Source organism: Pan paniscus, chromosome 5 (assembly GCF_029289425.2).
Source record: "Pan paniscus chromosome 5, NHGRI_mPanPan1-v2.0_pri, whole genome shotgun sequence".
Classification (NCBI taxonomy): domain Eukaryota; kingdom Metazoa; phylum Chordata; class Mammalia; order Primates; family Hominidae; genus Pan; species Pan paniscus.
Genome location: NC_073254.2, coordinates 125,111,875 through 125,138,822, shown reverse-complemented (window position 1 = coordinate 125,138,822; position 26,948 = coordinate 125,111,875). Strand labels below are relative to the sequence as shown.

The following is a 26,948-nucleotide window of genomic DNA, read 5'->3' as shown; positions in this document are numbered from 1 at the left end:
CCACTCTACCACTAATTAATATGTGTTTGTGAGTTTTTTGGTCCTTCTCATTTGGCATCTGAAAAATGGGGAAGAATATTACTTGTCTTATTTTAAACGGATTTTTGAGGATCCACTTACATGATAGATATGAAAGCACCTTAAAGTTTAAAAGTACATATACAAAGTGAGTGGCATTATGTGCTATTGTCACCCCCAGTCATTCTCGACCACTTTCCCCTGTTCTATAGTTGTCAAAACACTTACTGCCACCTGAAATTGTCATATTTCTTTATTAATTATCATCCTTCTCCACTAGAATGTAAGCTTCATGGGGCAAGCATCTTGTCTTTCTTGTTTACCATTGTAACTTCATACCTTGAAGAATATCTAGCATAAAGTACATGCATAGTAATGTATTGAAAGAATGAATGAAATTTAGTGTTTCATCAAGTCTTAGATGCTGATGCATTTCTTAAAAACAAATACGTTTGGTTTTGGAAATTCCTACTTTTGATATAATAAATAAACACAAGCTTTTTTTCCTAGGAATGTTGACACCACTTTTTAAAGTAGCCAGACATTCTTAATTTGCCAGCAATCAGATTTCAGCTTGTTGAAGTCAGGAGACAAGCTGGGTTTTTCATTTTCTGTCTTGGTAGATGTACATATCCCCTTGTCCTCTGAAATGTGTTTACTTTTGTGACAAAGGGGACAGAGCTTCTTTAGAAACATTTGCTCTGAGGCTCAGATAGGACTGGATGTCAGTTTCATGGACATTGGTTTTTGCCTACTGCGGTATTTGTGTTCATTTGTTTTGTTTTTGTTTTTGAGATGAGGTCTCGCGCTTGTCACCCAGGGGTCTCCTGCTGCCACTGTATGATCGAGTGTAGTGGTGTGATCATGGCTCGCTGCAACCTCGACCTTCCTGGGCTCACATTATCCTCCCACCTCAGCCTCCCAAGTAGCTGGGACTACAGGCACATGCCACCATGTCCATCTAATTTGTGTATGTTTTATAGAGCCAGGGTTTTGCCATGTTGTGTGTTCATTTGCTTAAGTCCTTCATACAACAGTCATGCATTAAGCAACACTCCATGTTGGAAGTCAGGCATTCAGACAGACGTGAAGATACACAATCCCTGCCTTCACAGTGCTTAGAACAGGCAGATGTGTCAGCTGATGAGCTTGGATTTAATGATAGGATTTAAGCCATAATGAAGCTTGCAGTTGTGTTAACTGATGGAAGTGTTAACATGGGAAGAAGGGCTTCCTGGCACTGAATGGTGAGGGCATGGCCCCTCACTCTGGCAAAGGGACTTATTTGAGGGATACTTGAGCTCTGTGTCGTGCAGTTATAGTACCTTTCTGCTTTCCTACATACAATACTGAAGGAAAGGGGGTATGATTTCCAGCTCTGAGCTAATTTGGGGGTGTCTGTGAATATCTCTAATGGGCTACCCTGCATCTAACCTTGAAATGTGACACTCGAGAAACACCTATGACAGAAGGACCCTCACCAGCCGTATTCATCAGCAACAGCCGAGGGCCCTTGAAGTTTTCTCAGTCTTTAGTGTATATTTGCAGAGTTGGATGGGCAGAAGGTCTTTCACAACTTGCCTCGTGAATCTTAGTTCATCTGCTTGAAGCTGTATTTTTGAACTTCATTGTAATGTACAGGGTGTAAAGAAATATTTCATGTAAGTCATATGTCCAGTGGCATCCTCAGTTGAATACATGCTCCAGCAGCGGTATCAATACAGTGGCCATTCTTCTGTCACCAGACCTCACAAAACAAAACAACAAGGAAACACAGAGAATTTGCTTTTATTTAGTCTGCAGATTGCTTTTTTAAAAAACATAATTTTATACATGTAGAAGCTTGTGTGCATTGAGTCTCTTTTTTTAAATAATTTGACAAATCATTGCTGTGATAATGTCCACTAAATCATTCCTAGTTTTCTAAATCACTATAGTCATAATTCATATACATAGATGTACTTTATTCTTTGCATGCTTGTTTCTTTGGCAGGTCACCATTATTGCAGATGATAACTGCAGATTTTTATGCTGGTCAAGAGAAAGATTAACATACTTTCTGGAATCAGAACCTTTCTTGTATGAAATCTTTAGGTATCTTATTGGAAAAGACATCACAAATAAGCTCTACTCATTGAATGATCCCACCTTAAATGATAAAGTAAGTGTTTTCTGAGTTTATTTTGTTAAATAAATATGTATATGAGGTATATTTCACTTTATGAAATATGTTTTCCTGAATTTTTAGTAACTAGCCATATGTTAAATGCACTGGGGATACTTGTAATCTTGAGAGGAGAAAGTATTTTGTAATGATTAGATTTGCTGTTACTTAGTAAGGAGTCTACAATTGTCAGGGACTGGTGTTTATGGTGATAAGGCACCCTCTTCATCAAGAGCATTTTAAGGAAGATGGTAAAGGAGTAAGAGGGGGTGGAGGATGGAGTAAGTTAGGGAGGACAGGGCAGCTGGAGGTTTGCAGACAGAGAAAGGCTGACAGACCCCAGCGATCAGGAAGTTGGCCTTCGAACCCTGCTGTCTTCCAGTCTTGCATATCTTCAGGTCAGGCGAGAAAGTGAAAGGAGAGGTGTAGAGCTGCATAGATCTTCAGCAATTTGCAGTTTGATCTTAATTTTCCCGTATCTTTTTAGAAAGAAATTAAAATGATTACAAGAGAGAATTTTTAAAAATGTCGTTTCTGTGATAAGTACTGTTACCCAGTGACAATTGAGTATATGTGCCCTTTCAAAATCATCTTATCTGGACTGTTTATCAAATTAAGCTGGTGCTTATTTCAGTTAATTATTTAGCTTATTATAAATAGGCTACTAAGTATATTTGATTTTTTATAATATATTTATAGTAATAGCTAATAATAAAAATCATAGCTTATGTTTATTGGCCACCTAATATGTATCAGGTATTCTTTTTTTTAATGCACTAACGTATTTCTAGGAAAAGTACATGCTGCTTAAATGGAACGTATGATTCAACTGCCATAATTCTCAGAAAGCTTAAAACTTTGCTTTGTAGAAAGCCAAAAAGCTGGAACATCAGCTCAGCCTCTGCACACAGATCTCCATGTTGGAAATGAGGAACAGTATAGCCAGCTCCAGTGACAGTGACGACGGCTTGCACCAGTTTCTTCGGGGTACCTCCAGCATGTCCTCTCTTCGTAAGTTATCCCAAAACTGATACTACTCCAGAGTTCTGATGGTATCTCTGGACATAGACAAATGACAACTTTGATTAGAAAAATAACTTTGCAGGTAACTATTTGAAATGCAACCTAAAGATAACAATAAAAACAATCAAATTTTGTTTAGCATTTCCCCCATATTGCATATGAGCTAAAAGCCCACTTTAGAACTATTATTTCTGTTTCAGAAATTGAAATTGTTCACTGGTTTTGCCATATACTTTGCTTAAATAGTGGCTCACTGGCTGGGCATGGTGGCTTACGCCTGTAATCCCAGCACTTTGGGAGGCTGAGGCGGGCAGATCAGCACTTTGGGAGGCTGAGGCGGGCAGATCACGAGGTCAGGAGATCAAGACCATCCTGACTAATACGGTGAAACCCCGTCTCTACTAAAAATACAAAAAAAATTAGCTGGGCTTGGTGGCAGGCACCTGTAGTCCCGGCTACTCGGGAGGCTGAGGCAGGAGAATGGCGTGAACCTGGGAGGTGGAGCTTGCAGTCAGTCGAGATCACGCCACTGCACTCCAGCCTGGGCAACAGAGCGAGACTCCGTCTCAAAAATAAAAAATAGTGGCTCACCAGAATACTCTTAGAGTCCACATGGTTTGGTTTTTTTGCTTTGGTTTTGTTTGGTTTTGTTGCCATTTGGCTTTGTTACTTTCATGACTTTAGTTAGAGTGAAAGCCTAGACCCAGAAATGTTTTACTAAATGGTAGACAAATAAATGCTGGGTGTTCTGCTGCTGGCTGGTTATCTCAGTATGAGTGCTGTGAGTTAAAAAGTGATTGAGAAATGGATTATTCCCAAAGATGAAGGAGATCACTCAACACCCTTGTGAGCTACCTCATTCACACGCCTGCCAAGAGGCACATTTTCCAGTATTCTTCCATAGTTTAGATTGTTTCAAAACATTTTAAGTAACACAAATAACCCAGATGTTGAAAATTAGTAAGTAAAATGAGAAAAACTAAATTAAGAATTAAATACTTTAAGAATTATTCTAAAAATGATGGTATAAAAACTTTGAACAAATTCATATGAAATAGCAAAAAGGCAGACATCCTTCCATTGCATGAATTAAAAACTATTCATATTTCCAATTGTATTTTAAGCCAAATTAACTTTTAAAAAATGCAAACACATTCAACAATTCTTTATGTAAATGATCTTGTAACTTTGTATGCCTTTAGATAAGTTATATTAGGGATTTTAAGTGTTGCATAGTCAGGAGAGGCTGGAATTTACAAGGCCATATAATTGGTGTGTAGGAGAGAAAAAACTTTACCTCTTCCCTTTTAGGGTTGTTTTTTGGCTGGACCTGAGAATTAAATTGACATAAGACCGATTAACAAGAGAAAAGGATACAAATTTAATACAAGTTGTATGAGTTTGTGTTAAAAGCTCATACAGGTTTTACATGGCACAGAAGCTTTTGTAAGGAAATGAAGACCTAAAGAAGCAATTAAACAGTTTATAGTGAATTGGACAAAGAATAGTAAGTTATGAAAAGGCAACTAAATTGTGTTGGAAGACTTAAAGACGAGTTATTTTAATAAAGGCTTGTACAGAATTCTCTCTGCCTCGACATCTTGTCCTTGATGATAAGAATGTTGTTTTCCTTCTAATATTTTGGGAGATCACCTTTCATACAAGAATTTCATCTCCTGTTTTTTGTTTGTTTGTTTTCTTTTTGTTTTTGGTTTTGTTTTTTTTGTGTGTGTGGCGGGGGGGGATGGGAGTTAGTCTCACTTTGTCACCCAAACTGGAGTACATTGGTACAATTACAGATCACTGCAGCCCTGAACTCCTGGGCTCAAGAGAACCTTGTCTCTATAAAAAAAAAAAAAAAAAAAAAAAAAAAATGCCAGGCGTCATGGTGCAGGCCTGTAGTTCTAGCTACTCAATAGGCTGAGGCAGGAGGATCCCACCCGCCTCGGGTGCTGGGATTTCAGGCATGAGCCACTGCACCTGGCCTGCATAGTAACTTTTTGAAGGTATTAACTAAAGCTCACATGAAGGTCGGGTGCTGCACTTCCCTACTGTTGGGGCTCAGCCACAGGACTAGCTGCCATCTGGGTCACTGCCATTGTAACTGCAGAGGGAAGACAGTCGTGGCAGATTCACAAGATGGCTGGCTGTTAAAGCTCCTGCTCTAAAGGAGCAAGTACCACTTCCATGCATGTTCCCTGGGCCACAGAAGTCACTTGCCAGAACCAACATCAATGGATAGATCATTTAACCCTTCTGCAGGGACTGCTCAGGAAGGGCCTAGTGAGAAACAGCAGGTGGAAAGCTGGACTGTAACACAGTCTACTACAGCGGGTGTTAGGTCATTTTATAGATGAGGAAATTGGGAATATGAGATGCTTATTCACTTGCCCCTCTTCCATGGGGGCTGGTTCTGCAATATAAACCTAGGGATCCTATCTGATTCCAGAGCTCATGCTTGGCCAGGCACAGTGCCTCACACCTGTAATCTCAGCACTTTGGGAGGTTGAGGCTGGAGGATCGCTTGAGCCCAGGAGTTCAAGACCAGCCTGGGCAACATAATGAGACCCCATCTCTACAAAAAATTAAAAAAATTATCCAGGCATGGTGATACATGCCTGTGGTCCCATCTACTTGGGAGGCTGAGGTGAGAGGATTGCTTGAGCCGGGGAAGTCAAGGTTGCAGTGAGCCATGATAGAGCCACTGCACGGAAGCCTGGGTGATAGAGTGAGACCTGTATCAAAAAAAAAAAGAAAAGAAAAACAAAAGCTCATGCTTGTAGACCAGATTACCTCTGTGTTTTTTTAAATGCAAGTAACACTTGACTAGTGTTTTTCCATATACAGGTCACCTTCACATCTGTTCTTGCATTTGAACCTGACAGCTATGTGAGCTAGGCACAGGAGCTGTTATTATTTGCCTCTTTGCAGATGAGTCCACCTAGAGTTGGTGAGAAGGTAGTGACTTGCCCCAAGGCACTTTTTCTCAACTCCCACCTACTTTTCTGGGGAAACCTGTCATCTCCTGATTCCTTCCTTGTGATCAAGTAGTGCTGCAGATAGGTTTTCATAGATTGGTTAATGTAATCCATTTCAATTAAAATTTTTGCCTTATTCTTATCACTGGAATACTGGGGTTCTACTTAGGAATGTGTGAAATTATCCAATGATAATCTCCAGTGTCATTTAGCTTTTAGTTAGATTACTTACAGAATTACAAGCAGTGTCACTCCATACCAAATTAAATATACCTTATGTATTTCCTTAAACCTTTTTACATTGTTCCACCTATTCATTAACCCAAATCTAGGTCGATTTAAACATTAACATGCATACGAATATTTATAATTATTTTTCGAATCACGATCTGAACAGCATATGCACATTGCATTCAGCCACTACACCTCAGGGCTCCCTTTCCATCTCTCTCTGTCTCTCTGTCTCTGTGTGTGTGTTTCTGCATATGTTTTTGTTTTGGTTTTTTTGTTTGTCCTGTAGAACAACAGATTCTTAAATGTGCATATGAATCACCTGGAGATCTTATTAAAGATCCTGATGTAGCAGGCTGGGGTTGGGGTCTGGGAGTCCACAGGTTTAACCAGTGCCCAGGTGATACCAGTGTGGCTGGTCTGTGAACTACACTTTGAGTAGGAAAGCTGTAGAATTTCCCACCTTCTGGAATTTTGCTGAGTTCATCCGCATGGTGGTGATTATGGTGTTCTTGTCTTTCTCATCTGCTGGTAGTTGGGTGTAGAAGTTTGCATAAAGTAGTAAAGGCACTACTTTAAATATCTCAATCAGTAATGCGACAAATATACTTCATAACTTTACACAGCAAATGTTCAGTGAAACAGAAATACAGACAGAAAAAGGTGGAGGGAAACTAAGTGACCTGTTTTAATGGAATTGCTGCTGCTCCCATTTCTCATGTTGTACTCTGCTTTTATACACGCCACACAATGCTAAATCCACAGCAAGGTCTCTACTCCTTTCCACACAGAGTCTGTATTCCCACTCCAAATTGTGGGAAGAAAGTGAAGTCATGAGAGAGCCTGAGAAAAAGTCATTCTCTCTGTTTATTCAGTAGTTCATAATTCAGTTCATTTAACTCTTTCACTTTCCCATTGCTTCATTTACTGGGTTTCATGTTTGCAAACATGGAATATAGTGAGATAGGAAGAGAAGAAGGGACAAGATGTATGAGAGGTGTGAGAACACTTTAGTGCCAGTGTATGTAGGAAAGCTTTCTTCTGTTGGCTCCTGGACCAAGGTGTTGCTCGTCAGGGCACCTTGTTGTCATCTTTGTGTCATCTTCTCTCCTTCTTAGCTCCCTTCATGTATAAAACATATGCATTCACACAGATGGATTGTATTGGCAATTCCATCACTAGTAGGTGCTGCCCAGCTCAGGCATTGCTATGGTAACAGGAAGACGTATGTTTCCTTGAATGTTACAGAACTGTATTTTAGTTAATTGGGGTTAAATAACCTAACATTTGGATTTTTTTTTTAAATCACAAGACAATATAGGCAATGCAATCAGTTGGAACTCATCTTTGAAAAAGCTTGTTAGTTTAAACCGTGTCTTTTTTCATGAAATAATAATTATGTTGTTTTTAAAAATGCTGTGAGATCTTTAGAGAGATGTTTCTTATTAAGATCTTTGTAAGTATTTTGTTTGTTATTAGTGTCAAGACAGTACTACATTGGCCAGGTACACTGGCTTACACCTATAATCCCAGCACTTTGGGAGGCCAAGGCAGGAGGATCTCTTGACCCCAGGAGTTCAAGACGAGCCTGGGCAACATAGCGAGACCCCCTCTCTACAAAAAATTTTTTTTAATTATCTGGAGGTGGTGGCATGCGCCTGTGGTCCCAGCTACTTGGGAGGCTGAGCTAAGAGGACCACTTTAGCCTGGGAGATCTAGGCTGCAGTGAGCCATGGTCTTGCCACTGCACTCCAGCCTGGGTGAAAGCGTGAGACCCTGTCTCAAAGAAAAAAAAAAATGCTGCTGTGGACAGCCTACTAATGTCATATGACCTAGTTTTTCAAATATTTAGTTAGCTTGCAGTCTGAAAAGACTACCAATATGTCTGAGAGAAACTAATGAGTTTCTCTTGGTTCTCTTCTATATTTATTTACCTGGAAAGACGCAAAAAGCCATTACAGCATTCTTAGTTTCGAGGCTGGTTTCATGAAATAATCTGTTCAGCTCAATTTGTGTTTCATTCCCGTTGTGAGCAACCATAGACTTACAAACAATAAGCTTTACATGAATTGTACAGAGAGGTAGAAAGATGTGTGATTAGGCAGCAGGTTTCTGGGAGATGAGTCTGAACAATTCTCAGACCTACCAAGATGGCTAGAGAAAAGCAATACCCTCATTTTATAGATGAGTAAATTGTAGTTTAGGGAGATCAATGTGAGCATAAATTTGTTTGGGGATATTCAGCTACTGCTGTAGCAGCTGACACATCCTGACCACTTTCAGCCAGGTTCTCATTTAATCCTCGCAACCACCCTATGAGGTGGGTGTTTCATTTTCCATTTTTAGGCTTAGGAATATGATCATGTCTCCCCCAGCCAGTAGAGGCTATGCTCTCTCATGCCAGTGCCCTGCTCCTCGCCCCAGGAGGGGGCCTCTGTCCTCACACAGCATTTTCTTACCTGTAAAATCTTACCTGAAGGTATTTTATACAGTTGTACATTTTTAGTCTGTTAGTCAAAATTGTTTAAATTATCAAGTTAATATACATAGATATCACATGGTTAAAAAACCTTACAGTGAAAAAAAAAGAACTGACCCCCTCCAAGCTAATTTTAGTCCTGCTCCCAAGGAACAATCACTTTGAAACAGTTGTTAACCACAGTGCCAAATGATGTGCCGTTATTTATTGCTTTATACACTTAATCTTTTTTTTTTTTTTTTTGAGAAAGGGTCTCACTCTGTCATCCAGGCTAGAGTGCAGTGGCATGATCACAGCTCGCCGCATCTTCCACCTCCCAGGCTCAAGATGTCCTCCCGCTTCAGCCTTCTGAGTAGCTAGGACTATAGGTGTGTGCCACCATGTCTGGCTAATTTTTGTATTTTTTGTAGAGACCACGTCTTGCTATGTTGTCCAGGCTGGTCTCAAATTCCTGGGCTCAAGTGATCTGTCCGTCTTGGCCTCCCAAAGTACTGGGATTATAGGCAAGTGACTACCTTCTCACCAACTCTAGGGGGACTTAGTAACCTTTATCTACTGACCTACGTAGATAGCTCACTTCTAATTTCCCCTCCACTTTCTGCTCAATATGATGAAGTCACTAGTTTTTGTTCTTTTATTGTTTAACTTTGTAACATTAAACAATACACCTAAATCTCCATTTCTTTTTCTCGCTGCACTGATTTTAAAGGTGAGGACATTAAGGGCTGGGCCCAGTGGCTCACTCCTATAGTCCCCGCACTTTGGGAGGCCAAGGCGGGCAAATCACTTAAGCCCAAGAGTTCAAGACCAGCCCGGCCAACATGGCAAAACTCTGTCTCTACAAAAAATACAAAAAATAGCAGGGCATGATGGCCTGCCTGTGCCTGTAATCCCAGTTACTCAGGAGGCTGAGGACACCTGAGCCCGAGGAGGTTGAGGTTGCAGTGAGTCAAGATCACGACACTGCATTCCAACCTGGGCACAGAGTGAGACCCCGCTCAAAAAAAATAAATTTTTTAAAAGGTGAGGACATTAGCATCCCTACTTTCTTATTCTTCCCCCTTCTACCTTCAAACTGTTGTGGGTCTCTTCTTTTACTTTGAAACGGTCAAGTTATATGTTCTCTTTTATAACTGCAGTTAGCTTTTGTCTATGAATTGTTTCACAAAGTCTAAGACAAATAAACAATGTTGAGATTATTGTGCTTTACGTAGAACCAAGTAGTGGGCAGTGCTTACATTTATTTCTGTTTCCAATGTCATGACTCTTGTTCTGTTCAAAGGAGACTGTTCTAAAAATCAAGTTCAAGTGGATTCTTCTTTCATATACAACATGAAAATCATGCCACGGTTTACTTTATGCCTTGACTCTCTTTTTTCCCCTGAAGTTGTTTCATTGCCTTGCTGTTGTGGGACACATCTTATTCACCATATCCCTGGGATCTTCAGGCTTCTTCCTCATTCTGTCTTTTAGGTGAAACCCATTTCATTTTTTCTTCAAGTCTCTGAGTGGTTATCCTCTATTTGAACCCTGCCTTTTCATACTGCTTATTGTTTCTACGGGCATTTCTAGTTGCCTTCCTTTTTCCTTATCATTGTCTTTTCTGTCCTTATATCCTTTCTCCCAGTTCTGTGTCCCATTTTTCCCAGAGACTTTCCTTACAGAGCCTGCCGTCCTCCAGCCTCATCCTGGATGGATTGTTCTCTGAGCTGTTGCATGGCTGCCAGCCTGAGTCCTGCCCTCACTCTTCTCCTGGGTTCATTCACCTTCTCCTCTACCCTGTATCTTCTTCTTTGTGAGCACGAAGAGGCTGCGGGACTTTTGCTCCTCCTTGGCTGCTCACACAACACCTTGCGCGCTGTACAGCTCACGGCCCTGATGGTCCATCCGAGTAGTTAGGGACTGCTCTGAGAACGTGCTCTTGGGGCAGAGTAGACCTCATCACAGGAACCACTAAGCTACTTCGAACTCTGCATTTGCCCTAATTTTGTACGCTTTGCCTGAGTTCCTCAGTGCTGGTGCTGAGTGTATTAAAGGAAACATTTGGTGCACAGGCCAAAGCTACTCTTTAGTATTATTGTTCAGAAAGCTTCAATTCAAACTCAGTTCCCTCAATTAAAAAAAATCTTAGGATATAATAAGCAAAGACAGGAAAAGAATTCTTTCCAGGAAAAAAAAAAAAGCCATTAAATCCTTCCCCATTCCCATTCTTCAAAAATTGTACAATCTAATTAAAATTCTAAACTCCTGTAGGTTTTTAATTACTTGCTAAAGCAGTTGGCCAGATGGTTAAACATAATAAAAATAATAACATTTTGAAAGAAATGGAGAAAACGTCATTAAAGTTAACAGGGGAGAAAAGAAAATCTTAGCACCTTATATTAGCTTACAGAAATGTTGCTCCTTTTTAAAAAGTGTATTTCTTAAGCAAGGATAAAAGTCACCTGACAGATTTCACATCGTGGTACTCTACTTATTTGAAGCTCAGATTTGAGGTAGTTTCTTCATCCTCTGGAACAGGCATGACCTTCACTCTGGATTTAAGAACAACAAATATGTCTGTTTATTTTTACTTCCTAGGAGAGGCCTTCAGGCCCTCCTGTAATTAGAAGCACACTGAAATAGAAATAAGCTTAATAGGGACAGAATCTTACCTCATTTTTTCTTACCCTGTATGCCAGAGATTTGACTGATTGTCATGTAAGAGCTCCCTGGTTCATGTATGAAAAGGCCTCCTCTCATTATGTTAAGTGAAATAAACCAGGCACAGAAAGACAAACTTCACATGTTCTCACATATTTGTAGAAGCTAAAAACTAAAAGAACTGAACTCAAGGACAGAGAGAGTGGAAGGATGGTTATCAGAGGCTGGAAAGGGTAATGGGGGTGGGGGGAGGTAGAGGGGAAGTGGAGATGGTTAATGGATACAAAAAATAGGTAGAAAGGATGAATAAGACCTAGTATGTGCTAGCACAACAGGATGACTATAGTAAAAAATAATATACATTTTTAAAATAACTAAAAGAGTAAGTTGGATTGTTTGTAACACAAAGGATAAATGCTTGAGGTGATGGATAGCCTATTTACCCTGATATAATCATTTCACATTGCATTCCTGTATCAAAATATCTCATGTAACTCATAAATATATACATCCACTATGTACCCACAAATATTTTATACTAAAAAAAAGTTTTTTAAAGGCCTTCTGTGGTTCTTTAACTCAAGACTCTGGAAGACAGAGAAGGATCTGCAGGGCAGCCCAAGCCCGCCCTCCATGGTGGTCAATGTTTTGTTTGCCCTTGCAGCCAGTGACCCTCAGGGACGTGCAGTGGGTCTTAACGATGGGCTCCCCTCCTCCCTAACCAGCACCCAGCCCTAGCTGCCATCTGAACAGTTCTGCCCAGGAGAGACTCTGCTGGCCGTATCTGAATCCCCTTGTGGGAGCCCACGGTGTGATCACCCCCTGCCATCTGGCAGGAGCAGAGGTGTCCACTGTTTCGCTCAGGACTCTCGCTGCTGTCCCAGTCTTCCGCATGTGCTCAGGGTCCTTGACTTGGAGTTTTTCTTTCTCACCCTCAGCACGGCAGCCTGGTGCTACAGTTCTCTTTCCCACCTGAACATACTGCGAGTGTGGCAGACAGCCCAGAGCACAATTCTGCTCCACTGGCTGCACCTTCTTGATGCCTTGGTCCTTATGGAAGTCCTTTGGGCAGAGGACTTTTTTGCCACTTGGTGTAATATGAAACATCCCTCCAGCAACAGTAACTCTTGACGTAACTGTTTAACAGTTTCACACCTGTTAAGTCTGGGTTGCAGTTCAGTATGATACTGTTTATATGCTTTTATAATAAAATGTATTAACTGGTAGGTGGAAGGTGATTATAGCTAACAGAAAAAAAATTACTACAGAAGTCTTTTCCTGATCACAATAAATACAACAGGATGGAGTTAACCACTCTGCCTCCCAACTGTAAAAATAGTTTTAATAGAAAACTAAGAATCAATTTTCTGGGAAATTTATGGATATGAAATTATTTGCCCCTCTACAATTGGCAATAAATGAAAAGTAAAGCATTCTACAGAGATCATGAACCTTACAGTAACCTCCTTGAAGAACAAAAGTGATTTGAAAAATCACTTAACTAAAGATAAGCTCTATTTCTTCCTCTCTCCTCTCATGTTCTCACATCTCTGGAAGATAGTTGGGCCTCTGGGCAAATTTCTGATATCTATCAGTACGTAAAATTAATGAAAAACCAGGCAAACCTGTAGAAGTTATTTATTAATGTTCAACTTGTGAAATGTAAGAGCATTCCCTTGAAATATAATATTCCCTCTTTTTTTTGTTCTTACCACAAATTGGTTTTGGATGTATTAGGGGTTCAAAGAAATAATTTCCAGCTATATAGGGATGGACTCTGAATCTTTCCATTGAACCAGTAAGTCTCCTGATGAGGCCAGAGAGCCCCATGTCTAGGGGCCAGGTGAGCCCCTCACTCCTCAAAGCTGGCCTTTCTGGTGGCCATGACGTTGCAGATTCCGAGGCAGGGCAGGTGATCCTTTTGTCTTCCTGGATGTGAATGTTATACTTGGCCCTCAATGGTACAGAAGGCCAGGGTAACTGGGGTTGGTACAAAGAGTGGACACTCTCCGTGATTCTAATTCCAAGCGAGGGGTTGGCAGCCAGCTGGCACCAGGTAGTCCCTGGAAGTGACAGGTTGGGCTGTGCTCCTGTCTGCCAGTGTGTCTACCAAGGTGGAAAAAGAGCAACAAGGCAATGTTGTTATAAGGACAGGGAGTTGGGAGGGGATTGCAGATTCTCAGCCACAAAGCTTGAAATGAAAGTGAATCAAGAACTTTTGCAGAAAAATTCCATCTTTCCAGGCCCTTAGGACTCCCTGGTTTATCCTCCTAGGATGTGTTCTAAGTGGTTCACGCCCTGGTAAGAAATAAGCTCATTCATGGCAGCCACCCCTCTCTGTTTTCTTTCACGGATGTCTTTGCTTTAGCTTCTGAATATACAGTAGAAATAATAGTACAGATGTGGTGAGGGTGAATTGCTCTGAAAAGTGCTTTGAGTTTCTGAGAAATAAAATAAGACAGCATGAAAGACCGGGTGTGATTCCTTTTTGTTTCCCCAACATTTAACCCATTGTCCTAGCACCTTGTGGTCACTCCCTGATTCCTTTTACTGATTGGATGAAGACATTGTAGCAGGTGATGGTGCTATTAAGCCTATTGATATTCCTTTGAGAGAACGGTGTTCTTGTCCATGCTCTAAGCAGTGTCGAATCAATTCTACAAAAGTGATTTCCTTCAGGGAACATGCTACAAAGTAGAGTGATGACAATCCCTTTTCCTAATGAGGTTTACTGGACCCTGAGGCCTGCCTGTGCTTGAGGAATGCTGGTGGTGCCCCACTGGGAGACCCGCCAGAAATTAAAGGTGATGTCCATGTCTTTTTCCCTCATCCTCAGGATCCTTTCTGAGGTTCCCTATGTGGCCTTTCAGAGGAGGGATTTTTTCATCACTGTGTACTTAAGGACATTATCAAGGTCCTGACTATGTGTGGGGTAGTTCTGTGAGGCTGCAGGAGAAAAGAGGCCTTGGTTACAGCACTCAAGATGCCTGTTTTCTAATAAGGAAGAGATGCAAATGCTATAACCACAATGTTACACAGAACATGTAAGGACTGAAGTTATTGAGATGAAGAGGGTAGAATCTTCCCACAGGAGTCACGGAGGGTTACACATGAAGGAGGTGGAGTTTGAATCCTGCTTGAGGAAACGATGGGAATTTGGTGGTTAGAGATGGTAGTGGAGGAACCATTCCAAGTAGAGGGAAAAAAGGCAAGAGGAAAAGAGGAGGTTGGGCTGGATTTGAAGAGCAGTGAGTTTGCAAGAGCTTGGACTGGAAGAGGGAGGGAGACCCAACTTGGAGAACCCTGGATGTCACCCTAAGGATTGTGAAGCACTCTCATTATCCTTTTAATGTTATATAGTAAGTTCCACAGCTCTTCTTCTGCCCCAGCAAATATGGTGGGAGCAGAATAAATTCTTTCACAGAAAAGCTGAAAGCTCTTGGGAAGTTCTCACTTAACTATTTCCATTTGTGTTGAGTCCTCCCTTCATTTTCTCTCAGTGAAAAAAAATGCAAAGGATAGGTGAGTTGGGAGGGTCAGATAGCATTGTGGCTCCAGAGTATAGATACCTGCCTCAGTATAACTGTAGGATGTCCTTCCTGGTATGATAGATGAGCTTAAAAACTAGAAACCAGTTAGTCCTACTTCCTCAGACAGAATAAACTGGGTATGTTTCTGTTAAGCGTGTTACACAATTATGTCTATATACTATATATTATTGACTTGATTTAATGCTCTTAGACATGCCATCTTATTGTTTGTTCTGAGAGTTTTATCTCATTGTAGATACTCAGCCTAAGTTAATATTTATGAGACCCAATGATAACTTAAGGCTAAAAATATGATGGAAACCAGGGCTATTTTTTTTTTTGTTTTTAAAGACAATTTTGCTACACTCAAGAGAGCTAAGATTGAGAAACACAAACCCACATTTGAGCACAAGGCCCATTTCCTTTATTGGCCATTCTTATGAGCAATGATGAATTTTAACAAATTTTCTCATTATTAAGTCCATAGCCTTCCAAAGACCGTAGTAATTGATTTTTATATTCTTACAAATATTTACAAAGTGGTTATTATATCCCAGGCACTGATCTAAGAACTTTACAAATATCAAGTTGTTTTATCCTTATAACAACCATATGAAATAGGTGCTGTTCTTATTATTCCTATTTTACAGGTAAGGAAATTAAGGCACAAAGAAGTAACTTGTCCAAGGTCGCACAGATAGAATTCATTGCCATTTGAATAGACATTGAAGTAGAGGTTGTGTTTCGTGTGTTTGATGTCACCTGCATGGGAAAGGGGAAGAACTCGCCTGAGAACTTCCCATGCTGTGCCCTGTGCAGAATTGGATTCTTGGACCATTTTATTAGATGCTTCTTTTCTACAGTTTATGTCAATAGTTGTCATTCAAGAGACTCAGTATTTTTGCTGTAAATGTCTGTAAGTGAACAATTTCCATATATATACAGCGAGTATACATTAGCTGTACCACAGTCTAGCCCTGCGTATTTTTTTATGTTAGAAGATGTGACTGGTGGTAGCATTTCCCCAGATGTACGGCAGTGACTGTACAGTTAATAAGAAATGACATTTAGTCACATGTTCTATAGGCCCAACACCCTGCTAAGTACATCCTATGCATTATTCTGTTTAATCCTCCTAACAATCCCATGGAGCAGATCCTAAGAATATCCCCTTTTTATAGATATGGAAACAGAGGCCTAGAAAGGTATGGTAATTGAGTGCAGGTTGCAGAGTAGGGATTTGAACTCTGGAACTGTTTGCTGAGCCTTTGGTCTTGACCACTCTGCATGCTCCCTCCCCCTGTGCCATACCAGGGGCCAGGAATGACCACTCGTTCATGGCTGAGTGCTAGGGCAAAGCCTTTGCCGCTGTCTCAGCCTCCCTCCAGGAGCAGCCGTGTGACATGCTCATGGCCCTTGGCCCTCCTTGCTGGTTGTGGCATTCTCCCTGTGCTGGCCAACCCAGCTGTCTGCTCCTGACTCCTGCCAGTGAATGACAGCTGATCTTGACAAACTTCTGTGGTCATCTTGTAGCAGATCTGCTTCATGTCTTAATAGATCCTCCACTCGCTTTTGCTGTGAGCATGTATTTAAAGAGCCAGGTTTCACCCGGTATCCCTCCACCATCAACCTTCTCCCCAGCTGAGTTCAGCATTTGTGGGCTGCCTGAATGCCACTCCACCCTGTGATTGGGTAGTGAAGATATGGGTGTGGGCAGAGCAGGTGGAAACCCGGAGAACATGGATCCTGACAGTGATGGTGGTGACTATAAGGAGGGGAGTTTATGCAGTCACGTTAGCTGCTCATTAGGCACCTTGAGAGGCCTTTTGATAATGACTTCTACTCTTACTTTTAGATAGTATTTTCTTCTACATCAAACATGGTATCCATTATATGGTAGATGCTTGATAACCATTTGGTGAATGCATGAACCAGTGAATGACTGAATGAATGAATTGCTGCCTGGTTCCTTTGATTAAATGGCATCCTAAAAGGCCCTGGGGTTGCCTTTTCTCCTGCTGCTGCCTGGGATTGCATTTCCTCTACTTGGCTCTTCCCTCCTGAATGCCTGGCCTTTCTTCCTCTTCCCCTGTCTCCTTTGCGTATAAGCCCAGTAGGTGGCTGGACTCCATGGTGGAGGCAAGAAATGTTTTAGGTGGTATTACAGATGGTGATTAGGTTCCATAATTTTGGAATAGAAGTATTCTTTGGGGAAATTAGGAGTTAAACCAACTTTCAAGGGCTAATATGAGACTCAAGCCCCCAAGTATGATATTAATGTAGGAACATGCGTTCTGAGTCCTAAGCAGACTGTGGGGCAAACCCCTGGGAACTGAATATATTTGAGAAGCTCAGATCATCCAAGCACATGCGGTGGAATCTGTCCCTCATCTGTGCTCCTGACTGAGAGTCTCTTCTTGACTTGGTTGTTTTATTGAGATGCTGGATTGAAATAGAATGGTTTATGGAAATTGTGTTCTTGGTGCTAGTGATAGATTCCTACAGTTTTATTTTCCAGTTGGAATTTATAATTGATATATCACACCAGGGTCTGGGCAGATTGTGCATTCAGTGGTTTTCCCTCCTGTATCTTTCCACAGATGTGTCATCCCCACACCAGCGAGCCTCTGCCAAGATGAAACCGATAGAAGAAGGAGCAGAAGATGATGATGACGTCTTTGAACCGGCATCTCCAAATACATTGAAAGTCCATCAGCTGCCTTGATCAGAGAGAGAATTCAGGTTACCAAGACGGAAGGTGTCTTGAAGAGATCCTGAAAAATACCAGCACTTTTTCATGGCTTTTAGGTTATTCTGCTTTAGTGCATCCAGACTGGTAGAGTCGGAGGGAGGAAGTGAGGAAGGGTCAAGGATGGAAGAGTTCTTTCACTTACCCTTTTTATTAGTCAGCTTTTAAAGTAATTGTTTTACTGAGCCTTCTGACTATGCCTTGTTCTCTTTTGAGATATATATTTTCACAGTCTTTTCTAGATATATTATTGTTTTAACTTAACAAATCTTAGCAATCTCTCAATGCCTTTTCACTTATTTTTTTCCAAGTTATGATTCTTTTTCCTCACAGTCTTTTTTGTTCCATGGCAATGAGGTTGTCCATTTGATAATTTTAACAAACAATGTAAGTTTAAAATTGAGGCTAAGGTAACACGAAAAAGCAGGGAATCTCAAACTTTATTCCATATATATATATATATATATATATATATATACACACACACATATAATTTTTTTTTTTTTTTGAGATGGAGTTTCACTCTGTCACCCAGGCTGGAGTGTAGTGGCGCAATCTCGGCTCACTGCAAACTCCATCTCCTGGATTCATGCCACTCTCCTGCCTCAGCCTGCCGAGTAGGTGGGACTACAGGCACCTGCCACTGCGCCCAGCTAATTTTTTGTATTTTTAGTAGAGACGGGGTTTCACCGTGTTAGGCAGGATGGTCTTGATCTCCTGACCTTGTGATCTGCCCGCCTTGGCCTCCCAAAGTGTTGGGATTACAGGCGTGAGCCACCGCGCCCGGCCTATTCCATATTTTTTTAACGGGACATTTTAGAGAAAGGTGTGATTTGACTGGTTTTATTTTTCTCCCAGGCCAGAAGTATTACTCCACTAGATCACCTTACTTAATTAGGCACTGTGTGGATAACTTGATAATGAACAAAACTCTCAGATTTTATTCACATTACCCTTGTATTATGCCATTTATAAACTGCTCTGAAACCTGAAGCTGGAAAGATAACAGATGGGTTTCTGAGCACGGGGTTAACCTCCAGCTAAACTCAACTTCCTTGGGATTTGGAGGCACCATGTCGTGCACACTCTGGTGTGGGAAACACTTTATGTAGGGTGGGAGGACAGGGGAGTTAAATGGCTGGGCAGGTGCCACAGGATGAGGCCACTGAAAGATCTGCTTCATTCTTTGATCTGTATTCTGAAGTTCCAGATTGTTCATCTAGAGGCAGAGACGTCTCTTTTTAAAAAGTGCCAGATGCCCCAGTGCCAGAGCTGCGAACGTGAACACAGTGGAAGGCAGAGGGTTTACTACAGGCCAGGCCATGGACACCCCACCCAGGTACTGCAGTGAGGGCCGTGATTCCAGAGCTCTCTTTTCTACTGAAATCATGGTTTAGTGAACAGTGGCATTTGGCTGGTGGGAAATGCGTAACTGGTCAGTGTGTCTGGCCAACGTGGCTGTGGCACTTGGCCAGGATGCTCCGTTGAATGAAGCTCATTGATTGGCCATGCTGGTCATGTCTATTTTGCTTCATCCACTAGAACCAACTTTGAGTCAGTCTCCTGTTACGTTAAATGGCTAAGGAAAGTTCCAAATGAAGTTGTTCTCAGGTGAACTGAGCCAAAAGAAGCAACTCTTACCATGAGGTGATTTCTGTTAGAGGAGACATATAAATAAGCTCATCTAGGGTCACCTCATTTTCCTAAATATGTTTTTAAAGCAATTATTTTAGTAATTTCATTTGAGTTAAATTTACATGCTCGGTCACTCATTGAGAAAATTTACGCAGACTCTGAATCCAGTTCCTGACATCTTCAGATGTTGGTTTATTGACATCACAGTAAAAAGGCTACTGTCGACTGGACACAGTGGCTCACACCTGTAATCACAGCACTTTGGGGGGCCAAGGTGGGTGGATTGCTTAAGCCCAGGAGTTCAAGACCAGCCTGGGCAACATGGCTAAACCCCATCTCTACAGAAAAAATTAGCTGGGCGTGGTGGTGCATACCTGTAGTCCCAGCTACTCAGAAGGCTGAGGTGGGAGGTTCGCTTGAACCTGGGAGGTTGAGGTTGCAGTGAGCCCAGATCACACCACTGCACTCCAGCCTGGGCAACAGAGTGAGACCCTATTTCAAAAAAAGGCTGCTTTCACTGTACTGCTGCAGCAGTCTCTTCAGGTAGCTAACTTAGGAGCTTGTTTTGGAGAAATGAAGCAAAGGTGAATGACAGCCTAGGCTTTGAAATTATAAAGCTCTCTCAGGTTGAACTCTCTCGTGCGCTCTCGCTCTCACTTTCGCCCTGTACCTGAGAGCACAGGTGTGACTGTGATGTCATAGTGCCGAGACTACTTTCCTTTAATCATTGGGGTTAAGTTGGGCAGCCCATTTAGTTTACAGGCGCAAAAGACTAATTTACAAAATCACTCTATACAGTCATTAGATGTAACATCCTTCCCTGAGTAGAAAGTAATGCATGTGTTTGGAGATTATTTTCTGTAATGCTGGGAACAAACCTGTTTTAAAAGCACACTGCTAAAAGTAGGTGATATAAGACCATTTGCTGTTTTTATTAAAGTATGTGTGTGTATCAGTGTCTCAGTGTGAAGATTGTAACCTCAAGATTAGGAATCTTAAAAGAGCCACTTAGCCTGAATGGGAAACGTGAAACTATTTTTAAATACACACCTCTAAGGAAGAAGCCTCCCATATAGACTTGATCTCAAAGAAGCAGATAAGAAGACAGAAAAGTGTTTTAAGTGTAAGATCTCCTATGGAGTACTTTAAATTCATTTATACAAATGGATAAGTGTATCTTTGTATAATGCATAAATACATAGATAAAAACATGTTTGCTGCCAAAGTTCCCAATAAGATGCTTCCTGTGTTTTTTGGTCTTTACTTAGCTGAATGATCAAAGTTCAGAAAATGGTCTGCAAAAGTTACTCCATATACAACCCCAAATCTACTACTTTAAATGTAACATCAACTCAGTTGTATGAATCTGGAGTGTAATATTTATATTAGAATGTATATGTCATTTAAAATATTTTGAAAGCCCTCATAAATATTTATATTTACTAAACTAATAGCATAGACACCATATAAATCCGCAGTGATGCTTATATATCTTAAATTAGTAATAATGGGTGCTATATAATTATTTTCAGTTACTATCCCTGACTCTCTGGAATCTTCTCCATTTCTCCCTATCACTCAATTTCATTTTAATCATTGGACACCTTTGCGTTTTGCTGCTAACAGTGTGTGTATGTCACCCTCTTTATATCTGGTTTTCCCACTTGTCTGAAGCTCTCCTGATCTTAGAACCTGGAGCTACAGATTCCTCCGTGTCAGCTCCCATCACGGCCCCAAAGACAGAGTCACTTGGTTGCTGGAAAAATCTTTGGGGGAAGCTGGTATAAGCTACACACTGACCTGTCCCCAGTGTTTCCAGGTAATGACTTGGCACTCCAGAGAAAGTTTCATGCTGTTGCGTGTGGTGGCTCCAAGCCAAGCACCTGGCATGCAGGTCAGCCCTTCCCAGCAGGGCGTGGCGTCGTCCTCTTCACAGATGCCACGTTGCAGCCCCAAGGCCTCACCATTTTGCGTTTTTTAGAAACCCATTTTCTTGGTCATTTATAAAGCTGCTTTATAGATATCTTTGATCCTGGCATGCCTTGGTTTCCTCTCCCTTCCCTCTTTCCAATCCTGGTTTCCTAACCTCCTCTTGTAGTAATTCTCAACTCAATTCAAAGTCCAAAAATTTTGGAATGGTAGGATGCTGTGCAGGGAGCTCGAGGCTGAGGCATAATCACTGCTTCGGTTCTGCTCATCAGGGGACACGCTCCCTTACTCATGGCAGCCATGTTCGATTGTCACAGAGCCCCCTGAATACTCTGTCTATAGTGACACACTGTAGGTGTCATAAATTTTAAGAAACCTGCTTTTAAGTACTATTTATAGGTTTTTCTGTTATACTTGCAACCTAGTTTTAAAATACATGAGGATTTTATGAAAGCTTTATACAGACCTTTATAGGAAACTCATTCTTTGATTTTAGATGCCATTTAAATTGATAACACTTACTTTATAAAAAGATGCTTTTTGTCTGGATAGAGCCTTATAGTTTAAAATATCTTCATATATTGCCATTTGATCAAATAAATTTCTTACTTAGAAAATGTGTGTATTTTTTATTTCATTCCTCTTACATATATCTAGCTTGTTCGAATGTCATGCCCAAAGGCCAAGGTTGTGGGGATGGGCCTGGTGCAGGCCATTGTATTCTGAGCAGACCAGCAGGGGCGGTGCTTGTGGGTCGGTCATACCTGACTTCAAAGGTCCTGCCATCTTGGCTGCTTTGACTGTGAAAAAAAAAATGGCCAGAAGGCAGTGTAGACAGTGTTGACTAGATGCAGCAGTGGAGAAGCCTTCAGAGTTTTATTGATGGGACTTGGTGGGCTTCAGCTTTTTTTCTATTGCATCTGAACATTCACTCCCTTCTAGTTTCCTAAGATTCAACAATATGAGGAGTCACATGAAGGAGTCAGAAAACCTCCCTGGATCTGTTCTGTGGTGGATGAGGGGGACAGTCTTTCTATTCTTTGAGAAACCCACGTTTTCTCCCATCAGCTGTCCTAGGTATTGGAATGGAAACTTAGCCCATCTTTTGGCCTTGAGTGGCAAGTCCTTGGCATCTAACACACCCACCCTAGTCAGCCTCAATGATAGGCCCAAATGGAAGGAGCATCTTATACCATGAGAGGAATTAATTCTGTCACTCAACAGGCCATGGCATCTAGGCCTGATGTCTGGGTTTCCAGCCCTGAACTTCGTGCTGAGTCAGCTTTTGGTCAGCTTCCCCTTACCTAAGGCTGTGCTGTAAGAGCTGGGAGTTTCCACTGATGTCCACTTGGGGGTTTTCTGTGGACAGACATGGCTACAGCCCACCAGAAGATAAAGCTGACAGGACTTGGCTATTTGTGGGAGCAGAAGTGGTGGTGAGTGAGAGGAGCATGTCGGAGATTTCTGGCTTATGTTACTGCTGGTGATTCTCTGGCCAGGAACATCACAGAGCGCCAGGTTTGAATGCAAAGCCTGAGTATGTTTTCTTCATGCTAAGTTCCAGGGGCCTTGAGAATAATGAAAAGATGTCAAGCAAGCAATTGGATAAGTCAGCCTGGAACTCAGTGAAGGGATCTGGGCTGAAGATACAGATTTCCAAGTTGAAGACGTCACTGTGAGTTTACCAGCTTCCTAATACATAAAGATTTTTCTAGTTAAGGTTTTTTCTTTTCCTCATCCCTCGCCCCCCCATGAATGAATGAATAATAATAAATGAGTGAATTTTTGATCTTTTCTTTTGAAATGTGTTAACATTTGAAAGATCCGCATAAGTGAGCCAGTATTTTTTAAATGGTCAACACATGATGTTGTAAAGTCACACACATGGATATAAGATCTATTCCAAGTGCAAGCTAGACCAGTGCAGCAGCACAAAACTGCCATTAACAGGGTTTCGGACTCCACACTGCAAACAACCTTTAAGAAAGATTGTTCCTTTTCCACTCCCACTGCTTCACTTGACTAACCTTAAAAAAAAGAAAAACGAAACTATTATAGAGTTTTTTGTAGTATCAAGAATAGCCACAGTTGGCTGGGCATGGTGGCTCACGCCTGTAATCCCAACACTTTGGGGAGCCTAAGGTGGGTGGATCACTTAAGGCCAGGAATTCAAGACCAGGCTGGGCAACATGACAAAACCCCACCTCTACTAAAAGTACAAAAATTAGCCAGGTGTGGTGGCACGCGCCTGTAATCCCAGCTACTCAGGAGAATTGCTGGAACTCAGGAGACGGAAGCTTCAGTGAGCAGAGATCATGCCTCTGCACTCCAGCCTGGGTGACAGAGCAAGACTCTGTCTCAAAAAAAAAAAAAAAATCCACAATTATCTCAAGATTATTAAAGTACTTAACTCTGTACTCCTCCCTTTTCCAAAATTTGTGTGAGGCTAGATTTTCTTCATATACTTCAACCAAAACGATATATGTTACAATCTACTGAACGCAGAGCAGATGTGAAAATCCAGCTCTTGTATTTAGCCACACCTCTAGAATTGCAAAAGCGTAAAACAATGCCACTCTACACTTTTTTGTTTTATAAAATAGTAATTTTATAAATTTTATAAATAGAAAAACGTTCTTCATGTTAACATGTAATAAGTTATTATTTTTAAGCGGAATGATGAATTTCATCATTCTCTCAGTGCCTCTGTTTCTAGCCCCTGTGGCTCTCCCCTGGTTCCTGCAATAGAACCCCACCTTGTTTCTCCACCTCTGGCCTCACTTTTTCCAGTCGACCTTTGTGCTGCTATCGGAATAATCTGAAAATTTGCCAACAGAATTGAAAACCTTCTGATGGAGCTTCCTTTCCTGCAGAGAAAAGGCCGCACTCTCTGCACGGCCACCAAGGCCCTTCCCATACCCAGTCACCTGCACCCAGCCAAGACAGTGACTTCTCCATCCCCTGAACTCATCACATGTGAGCCCACCTCTGCCCAAAATGCCCGCACTTCTCCATCCAGCGGTACCCCCAGGGTAAACTCCCGTACCTCTGTGGATCTGCTCTTCCCTCCTTTGCTGCCCTCTGTGGCCAAGAATTTATGCACACAATATGGCTGGTTGTATGGCAGCCACGGCAGGGACGTTTGCTTAGGTCTCAATGTCTCTTCAGATCATCGTTGAATCTAGCAATGCTCTTTCGCTTATCTATTTGAACCGTCAGCAGTACTGTCAATGTGGGAGGGCAGGCCCTGTGTCCCCTTTTTAGAAGGGAGAGAAGGTGGGTACAGAGACGGTAAGTGACTAACCCAAGGTCACATTGTCGGCAGGTCCCAAACATATGTGGTCTGTTCGCTTTCCTAGTTCTGCCTTACAACCCTGGTTAATTTTTTTTTTTTAGAGACAGGTTCTTGCTCTGTTGCCCAGGCTGGAGTGCAGTGGCGCGATCACAGCTCATTGCAGCTTTGAACTTCTGGATTCAAGTGATCCTCCCAGATCAGCTTCTCCAATAGCTGGGACCACAAGCGTGCACCACCATGCCTGGCTAATTTTTTTTTTTTTTTTTTTTTTTTTTTGGTAGAGATGGGATCTCACTATGCTTCTCAGGCTGTGTCTTCAACTCTGAGAAACCGACTTATTTTCTACTTATTCTACTCCTACTCTATGCTTAGGCCTTGTTCTCATTCCAGTTTTGGGCCATGTTCACAGTTCCCATGTCATCTATAGCAGCGTCCTCTTGGTTGCTCTACCACTGGGTCTTGGATTTTGTTTTGTGTTTTTTGTATTTTGTTTGTTTGTTTTTGAGACAGGCTCTTGCTCTGTTTTCCAGGCTGGAGTGCAGTGGTGCGATCTCAGCTTACTGTAGCCTCGACCTGCCAGGGTCCAGTGATCCTCCCACCTTGGCCTCCCGAGAAGCTGGGACTACAGGCGTGTGCCACTATGCCCCACTAATTTTTGTATTTTTTGTTGAGATGGAGGTCTCACCATGTTCCCAGGCTGGTCTCGAACTCCTGAACTCAAGCGATCTGCCTGCCTTGGCCTCCCAAAGTGCTAGGATTACAAGTGTGAGCCACTGTGCCCAGCTGGATCCTGGATATTAAACACTACGTTAATATTTTCTTGCTATTCACCAAGGACAAATATATCCCACTGACTTCCAAGTTCTCCCAGCCTTCTTCTTCATCCTGTCACAAGAAAATTTACCTCTTTCCCACTTTTAGTTATGTCTTTCTGATTTTCTTCATCTATTCGCTCATCCCAGCTGCCTGTTAAATGCCATGGTGCTTATCGTTGCTGGGCCAGTGCACAGGGCCTGCTCCCAGGAGGACAACTTGATTCAGGATTTTACCCTCTGACTCCTTGATTGGCAGGCCAACAGAACCAAAAGTGGTTTGAACTGAGCTAAATTATCTCACATCTGAGTCAATGGAGGTCCCACGACTGTAAAACAGCTCTTATAAAAGGGACCTTGGACGGGGAGGTGATGGTAGCCATTTAATTCTTGATATTTATCTGCAAATAATGAAAGCGTACTGAGCTGTTCACAACTGTTGGTGACTACATTATAATAATTCCATTTGTGTAGAGACTGGCTGAGGCAAGACTGCAGAAGGATCTCAGACAGGGAACAAACCTCAGGTTCAACCTCCCAGCAGGCCAGCTACACTGTGCAGAAAACAGAACTACAATTCACTCATCTGCTATGACATTACTTCTCTTAAAATTGTTTCTGTAGGCCGGGTGCAGTGGCTCACGCCTGTAATCTCAAGGAGGTGGCTTTGGGAGACTGAGGCAGGGAGATCCCTTGAGCCCAGGAGTTCAAGACCAGCCTGGCCAACATGGCGAAATCCTCTCTACAAAAAAAATACAAAAATGAGCCAGGTGTGGTAGTGCACGCCTCTAATCTCAGCTACTTGGGAGGTTGGGGTGAGAGGATTACTTGAGCCTGGGAGGCAGAGCTTGCAGTGAGTCGAGATCATGCCACTGCACTCCAGTGCACTCTGGGCAACGGAGTGAGACCCTATCTCAAAAAAAAAAAAAAAAAATCACTTCTGTCGTCCTGGAGACCTAATTTTTTTCAACGTGCTTCCCACTACTTTTGTTGTTCTCACCTGATCTCTTCTAACTTTTCTTATTAGTGCTGATATGTTTTGTTAGTAAGAACAATTAGGTGTAATGGGAGATAGTGAGAACAGCATGTATTGAGTGCCTATTATTTACCAGAGGCTGCATTTAAAATACATGATTTAGTATTTTCACAACAATTCTGCAAGGTAGTTATTATGATCACCACTTTGCAGAGGAAGAAACTGAAGCTCAAATAGATTGAGTTTACCAAGACAATTCAGCAAGTCACAAAGCCAGGACTTCCTCCTGGACCCCTCAGACTGAGGCCGGCCTGTCTGCAGCCCTCTTCCTCTCCCGTGCCCCTGGAGGCTGAGTGTGAGGCCACCAGTGTAGCTGGTTCCCAGCTCCTTTCCTTAGGTTATCAAGGAGTTTTCATGCTAAAATAGAAAAAGGTAAGACTTTCTATTCTTTGTACATGTATTTATGTAGAGGGGCATTTTCTTAGA

The 26,948-nt window shown here is 41.8% G+C and overlaps 1 protein-coding gene across 4 annotated transcripts in view; it reads left to right on the top strand.

Moving 5' to 3' along the window:
* BVES (blood vessel epicardial substance) overlaps window positions 1-26,948 on the top strand; it is a 44,972-nt gene extending 18,024 nt beyond the window's left edge. Inside the window, exons 6-10 of one of the 4 annotated variants that reach the window (XR_010112495.1) lie at window positions 2,012-2,179; window positions 3,052-3,193; window positions 17,667-17,874; window positions 19,020-19,154; window positions 22,944-26,948. Coding sequence is in view for 1 of the 4 variants with exons in the window: in XM_034962624.4 (XP_034818515.1) it covers window positions 2,012-2,179; window positions 3,052-3,193; window positions 17,667-17,791 (435 nt within the window). In the remaining 3 variants the exon portion in view is untranslated. Of the gene's footprint in view, window positions 1-2,011; window positions 2,180-3,051; window positions 3,194-17,666; window positions 21,997-22,943 lie in introns of those variants that run through there. The other 3 variants (XR_010112496.1, XR_008955688.2, XM_034962624.4) reach the window with 3 other exon arrangements.